The sequence below is a fragment of the Eurytemora carolleeae genome, unplaced genomic scaffold (assembly GCF_000591075.1).
Source record: "Eurytemora carolleeae unplaced genomic scaffold, Eaff_2.0 scaffold577, whole genome shotgun sequence".
In the NCBI taxonomy this organism is placed as follows: domain Eukaryota; kingdom Metazoa; phylum Arthropoda; class Copepoda; order Calanoida; family Temoridae; genus Eurytemora; species Eurytemora carolleeae.
The window spans coordinates 196,169-203,513 of NW_019396824.1; the positions used below are offsets into that span (position 1 = coordinate 196,169).

The 7,345-nt window shown below is 32.8% G+C and overlaps 1 protein-coding gene across 1 annotated transcript; it reads right to left on the reverse strand.

Annotated features, from left to right (window-relative positions):
* Window positions 1-3,993: 3,993 nt before the first annotated feature.
* LOC111709084 (cold and drought-regulated protein CORA) lies at window positions 3,994-4,581 on the reverse strand. Its single transcript, XM_023482674.1, has one exon. The coding sequence runs from the start codon at window positions 4,579-4,581 to the stop codon at window positions 3,994-3,996; it is 588 nt and encodes a 195-aa protein (XP_023338442.1).
* Window positions 4,582-7,345: the final 2,764 nt, after the last annotated feature.

A 7,345-nucleotide genomic window follows, 5' to 3' on the forward strand; every position in this document is an offset into this window, starting at 1 on the left:
GGATATCTGAATCCCTCCAGTGGAATTATAAACCCCTAGGAAGGATATCTGAATCCCTCCAGTGGAATGTAAAACACCCTGCGTAAAGTTTTGAATTGTAAAAAGCATTTTTTGAAACCCCTCCAGTGAAAATAAAATCCCTCCGGTGGTCTCCAGTAGAATCGAAATCTTACTACGAACTTCTTTGAGTCCGTAAAACAAGTGTTTACTATAGTTTATATGGTATCTACGGAGTACAGACTACACCCATTGTAAAAGTTTTAATGATAAGACAATGGCGTAACACAAAACGTTGGGTATACATCGTTTAATCAATCTTGAGTAAAACAAAAGTAGAAAGATTTCGATAACAAACTGGAAACAGGTTTACTGATATATCGTTTTTTGTTTTTTATGCATGAGCTTTTGCCCACAACCCTTAATTAAAATAAATTATTTTTTAAAGTTAAAAAAGCATTTGTTGTACTGTGTTATAGCTTAAGCATGTATAATTTTTAATATTTTCAAAATGGTTTTCGAATCTACATTCAGCATGAAATAAATGTCCAATAATATTGGATAGAAACTACGCAATACATGATTTTTTTGGAACTTTGCTTTGCTAGGCTGAATTTTGCTGATACTTCATAGTCCAATCAGAGATGTATGAACGATTTAGAATTCTTTTATCGCAATAATTTATTAAGGTGCTGGGTGGTTGGCTCAATTCCAATTTTGATGATGCCTCTACATACAAAGAACAAGGCGTTAGTAACGGTCTTAAACTTCTAAAATTCATAGATTTTAAAATTTTGTCTGAAGTAAACAGCATTTTAAATTTAATGATTTGGCAAATAGAGAAAAAGTTTAATAAACTTCGTGCAATGAGATCTTTAAAAAAACGTTTGTTAAAAATTGAACGGAAATGAAAATGAATTAAAAAGAAAAACTGTGTCCGGATGTCAAAACAAAATTTGAACCAAATTCTATAAATTGATATTTCATGTTTATTTTTTCATGCTTTTTGTTATATGCATCAATCAGTCGTTGCATTTTTAATGCAAAATCCAGTTATATTGTAAAAATGTTTGCAGCGAAAAAAATGTCCAAAAAAAGGTAAAATATACATTTTAGAAAAGCCCTTGACCATGCCATTTCAAATATGCAAAAACATTTGCAAAATTAAAAAACCTGATGTGTAATTTTAAAAAAATGTGCAAATTTCTTTTTTTGGGTAGTATTAGGGTTTCCAACGTAATAGATTATTCTCTTACGCGAAATTACGTGCAGTTACGCGTAATGATTTTCATTTCGTGTAATTTCGCAGGATTACGCGTAATTGGGGAACTATCCATTTTGCGAAATTACGGCGTAATTTCGCATAATTTGGCGTAATTTCTACAACGTAATTTCGCGAAATTTCGTAATGATTACGTGAAATAAGCGAAACTATAATTACGGCATAATTTCGCGTAATTTCTATGAGGTAATTTCGCGAAATTTTGTATTAAGTACGCGTAATTAGCGAAACTTCATTTTCGCGAAATTACACCGTAATTTCTGCAAAGTAATTTAGCGAAATTTTGCAATAATTACATCTATTAAATTTCGAAGTTTTAACTTTTAATTTAAATAAAACAACTAACTTACAAGGAATATAATGTCACACAAGTTGAATCAGAAATTTCAGCCAATACTATGTTGATGTAATTTTTACGTTCGACAACTAAAAAGTTTAAAAAGGGCCAACAATTTATTTTATCAAAAGAATGAAAAAAATGTCAATAAAATCGTCAAAATATGTTTGACATGTTGTAGCGGGCATATCCTTACACATACTTTCCCGCTATAATTATTTCTGAGAATTAATATGTACTTTATTTATTACGGAATTGTGTCGTATTACGTAATTTCGCGTAATTACGCATTAATTACGCGAAACTAGACTTTCTTTCGTAAACGTAATAAACGCGTAATTACGCGTAATGCTCCTGGGTAAGTGAAAGAAAGTGTTACGCGTAATTACGCGTAATTACGCGTAATTACGCGTAACGTAATTACGACTGGAAACCCTAGGTAGTATGCAAATAATTTGCAAAAATTTCTTTGTAATACTTGTCCAATCCGTTTCCTTATGTCATAGGCTTTTCAAAAAGCTAAAAATTATCACAATGTTTTGAATGTCTTCTTCTACATACTGTATTTGATTTTTGTGGTTTATTTCGCTAAACAAATCCCCCCTTAGCATCAAATGAACATGAAAAAAAATTCATTTTCATTTAAAACATTTATCTTCCTTTTGACCGTTCTGATCGCTTTCCTTTTTAAGCAAAATCTATTCTTAATATAAAGTACAGGGTGTCCCAAAAACATGGGAATTTAGTGACGAATTCGATATCGTCTTTGTTCTGAATTAGCATTGTAATACCTAATTTCAAAAGCCATAATATTATTATGTCTGCTAGAGTTTATTTAAAGAAAAGGGTAAAGACTGCAAAGATGTGTCTATAATGTGAATATAGATGAACAGTGAATACGGACAAGTTTTCTCTGTTTGTATACTGTAATTTTCTTGTTTTACTATAAGGACAACCGGTTGCAGTCAAAACATAAACAAACAAAATGTAAACATAGCTGCAGACGAAACTCTTACAGATTACAGCTTTCTCAGTAGGTATCACTATACTAAATCAAAGAATTATTTGAAAAGACGATATCGAATTCGTCACTGAATTCCATGTTTTTTGGGACACCCTGTACAAAAAGTAAATAAATTTGAGCACTCCAGCAAGGTGTTTTTAAGTTGAAGAAAAATGTAAAACAAATAACGAAGAAAAGGGATTAAAGCTAACAGTTTATGTTTTATTTTAGATCTAAAAATTAATTCAAGAATTTTTGTCTTTGCTTTTATCCTGTGAAACAATTTAAATGAAATGATGCTGCAGGGTTGGAATAAAAATATCTTGGTATACAATATAAAACACTAATTTAAAATGAAACTAAAATAAATTTCCTTGATAAATTCATGTGTTCCAGGTGTCTGACGCATATTCTATTTTATTTTCATTTTCTTGGTAAGGTATTTGGACAGAGATGCTTAATATTTTTCTACTTGAAATGTGATTTGCTTTTATGTCATTGAGGTAGGGTCCAGGGGGGGGCTTACATTTTCTTCTCTTTCCAGGTGGGGCTCATCACCCTTTGGGTCCTAAAAACCCCCTGAAATCAATAGATTTCACTGGTCCAGGGGGGCTTAGCCCCCATAGCCCCCCCCCCTGAATACGCCTCTGGTAAGGTTATATATTTTATAGTTATAAATTAAATTGTTAAAATGTATTTCTAGATTCAAAAGTTCTAGAAATAAAGAAATAAAGTTAAAATCAATTTTTCTCCAATTTAAAGGGACAGACCGGCTATGTAAGGTAGTTAAACTGAGTATGCAGTAAACGACGTTACCTTTCACATTAGAGATTAAATGAAGGTTGCCATTTTTGATAAAATTACGGTTTCAAGGGTAACACAGTCCTGTTAGGCAGAACAAACTTATTTGGTTGTCGCCCCAGATTGATATAAAGTATCATCTCGTCTAATCCGGGCCGAGACCTAAAACCAGTTTATCCGTAACTGGATAACCAATGCCGTATGCTACAAAATGTTAAGGTAACCCTGCTGGAGCACAAACAAATTGATATTGGTACTTTAATATATATATTGATAAATAACTCAAGGTTTTCAGGGGGAATTTGTAAAAACATTAGCTTTTAGCTATTTAAGCTCTCCTGCTGCAGTAGTTTTAAGAACATTTTTTTGTACAATTGCTCCTTAAATAGCTAACTCTGAGAGAAAATGGCGATCCTTATGTTGTGTCTCTTAAAAGAAAAAAGTTTTTTACTTCATTAATATCTAAATATTTATTTTTAACTAAAAAATTTAAAAATCATTATCACAATTAAGTTATGTATGGTTATTAAAAAATCAAATTTGAATTGATTTTAAATGAATATCAATGATCAATCAATTTCCGAAGTTTACAGAGTCTGATTTCTTCTCTTCTGTGTTTGCAACTCTCCCGTTCGAGACCTCAGTCTCTGTTCGGATCCCAGGGTATCCTCCATTATTGTTTAAACCTCCATTATTGAATCCTCCATTGTTGAAGCCCCCATTATTGGATCCTGGATTGTATCCTCCATTGTTATTTAAACCTCCGTTATTGAAGCCTCCATTATTGTTGAAACCTCCGTTGTTGAAGCCTCCATTGTTAGATCCTGGATTGTATCCTCCGTTATTAAATCCTCCATTGTTGAAGCCTCCATTATTAAAATTGCCTCCATAGGGGCAAAGGGGAGCCCCTATCTCCGGTGTAGCACAGGCCTGATAGGACCATAGCTTTTGTCCAAACCTCACTGAACGTTGGAGGTCACTGCACCTGTTAAAATTAGGATCCACATAGCACCAGAGTGCTCCAGTTTTATCCGCAGATTTACAATTTCCATTCTGTTTTCCGTATTTATCCAGGAAAGTAATTTCAGAGCATTGACACTCGCAGTTAACCTGTCTTGAAGCTGCCTTGCTGTCCACTTCAAACTCTTCGCCGGTCACCATCGCCGTCACGGCGATGCTAAGGATTAAAAAGGATTTCATGTTTCTTGATCTTCTTGGTTTGATGCGTATTTGTTAACTGTGGTTGTGTCAGGTTTCTCTGGGTTTAAATATGCGCGTGCGTGCGCGAGGGTTTTCCAACCAGGCCGGGAGATTTGAATGCACGGAAAAATCACTTTTGTTTGAGCACGCCATCTTTATTATATAGGTCCTAGAGGGGGTCCACAAAAATGTACTGGATTAAAACTTTTAAATATTTAGTTGACATTATGACAAACATATTTCATTTTTTTGGTTTGATTATACAAACCCATAAAATGTATAGACGCAGAATTTCTTCTTGATGGAATTGCGGCTACATCCGGGGTGCGGCAGGACCTTTGCACCCCCCTGACGGATTCAGGGGGGGACGCCCCAAGATTTTAGAATAGCTTCTCAATAGCACTTAAAAGAAAACCTTGTGCAAAACAGAAAAAATATCTATCTTAAAAAAATGTAGCTTTTGGTTCCTATATCTCCATTTTTTGGTCTAGCCCCCCCCCCCCCTCACTTAAATCCTGTATTCGCACCTGGCTACATCTTAAAGTCCATGCGAGTCTTATACTTTGTTTTCCAACTATCTGATGAATGTTGACATTCTTTTTTTATTAAATTTAAACGTTTTTTATTGGAGTTGTAAATATTTTGCGACACTCTATACCTTCAGCCTTCTATTCAACATGAGAAACAGATTTGAAAGGCATTCATTTTCTTTACAGAATTAGCATACAAAGGCAAGGCAGGGATTTCTGATCATCATTCCATGGAGGGGGAGGGAGAGGGGGGTTCACTGAGATTTTGTGGATTGATACTTAGCATTTAAGCGTGGGTGTAGATAGTGTGCTTGGGAAAACCTTTAAACATAATAATTTAAAAAGGGAGTGGTTGACCGGCAATGTATAGTGGTTGAACTAAGATTGCAGTATTTATGAGAGAATTCTTAGGATTCATTTGAGACATATTAAACGTTTTAAAGATCTAAAATTACTGACTTTGAGCGCAAAGTCGCCGTTCAAAATCATCAATTGATATACGTTTTGAGAATCGAGTTTTTTTAAATATTAAATAACAACGACAAATAAATATGGTAAAAATTCTTTAGTAAAATAATTAGATGTTTAGGAGAAAATTGTCAATAAATCAATGTTATAATGAATTATTTCGTTATCATTATAGTGAATTTATAATTTTCTATGAATTTGTTTGCAGATCTCTACAAATTCTTCAAATTTCGTCTTTTCAATAAAAATTCCAGAAAAACTTTGTGAATAATGAGAGATTATAGAAACTAATAATTGAATAAGATTACTTATTTTCGATTAGCTATTCCTAAACAACTTATTAGTTTAATGTAGAATTTTTGTTTCATTTTTTGTCGTCGTTATTTAATAATTTATAAAACCGTTCCTCAAAACGTACCAAGACAAATTTATGATTTTGAACGTCGACTTTGCGCTCAAGCTCAATAATTATAGACTTTAAAACGTTTTATATGTCTCAAATGAATCCTTAAAAAATTCTCAACAATACTGCATCAATCTCAGTACAACCACCATACATTGCCGGTCACTCCCTTTAAGCATACTTGAGGAATCAAGAGTTGAGGGAAAAAGAACCGCTTCTTTTATGATTTTTATGATAATCTTTGGAACCCAGCGTTGTTCAGGGAACTTATTATAGCTACTCCCGCCGTTTACACTCAACTTGGTTTTAAATTACGATTTGTACCCCCATAAAAGTCGACCAACTTAACTTAAAATTTCAAATCCAAGCTAAGAACATTCCCGTGGTTCTCTCGAGTTCCACAATTAAAATTTGAAGCAAAAAGGTCCAGAAATCCATATGTTATGATCGGACAAACAAACAAACAGACATGCGGATATTACTAGTTTATAAATATCATATCGTAACATCACTTTGAATCAATGACGAAAGTCCTTTCAGGAAGTTCAACGGAAAAATAGTTCAAAGAAGTAAGGTTTTCCAGTATTACAGGGGAATAAAGTTTCAATCCGAGATTTGGCTCAATAACTGACGGTTAGTTTTACATTGATTTACAACAATTATCATGTATAACATTTTTATTTTCAATATTAACAATTATAAAAATATGCGGTTACAATTTTTACGTTATAAAGTTATAAAAATAAATTTTTTAACAAAATCTCAAATGATATTTAGATTTTAGAAATACCTTATCTTTACAATATGATATAAATATAAAAACTTAATACGAAATAAATAATACTAAATGTAAATTGGAACAGCTTTTTAGGTTCCTAGAAAAAAAAAAAAACATCTGTTCAATGCGTAGGAAAACGGTCCTGTAGAACCCCACATCTATTGCACTGCTATGAGTATTTAGCCTCCTAAATACTGACCTAACATCTGTAAAATATATCCACCACCGTTAAAGTAACTGTTGATGTAATTTCAAGAGTGACTTTCCACAACGGTACAATTTAGACCCCATTATCTGATTATATATATATATATATATATATATATACATATATAATATGTGTTCAATTCTCATAATTTTCTTCATTGAAGTATAAATGCGCGAGTCTCTAAAATTTGAAAGTAATCAGTTTTTAAAGAGATATATTATGCTTAAGTGATCAGACAAAGCATTAAAGGGTACCGTTGTAAATCGTACATGCCACTCTAGTAGGTCACTTGAAATTAAGCATTCAGTACCATTAAACATTCGATATGTACATTCCAC

Coding starts and splice junctions, on each gene's coding strand:
- LOC111709084 (XM_023482674.1), bottom strand. CDS start 4,581: ATGGTGACCGGCGAAGAGTTTGAAGTGGACAGCAAGGCAGCTTCAAGA.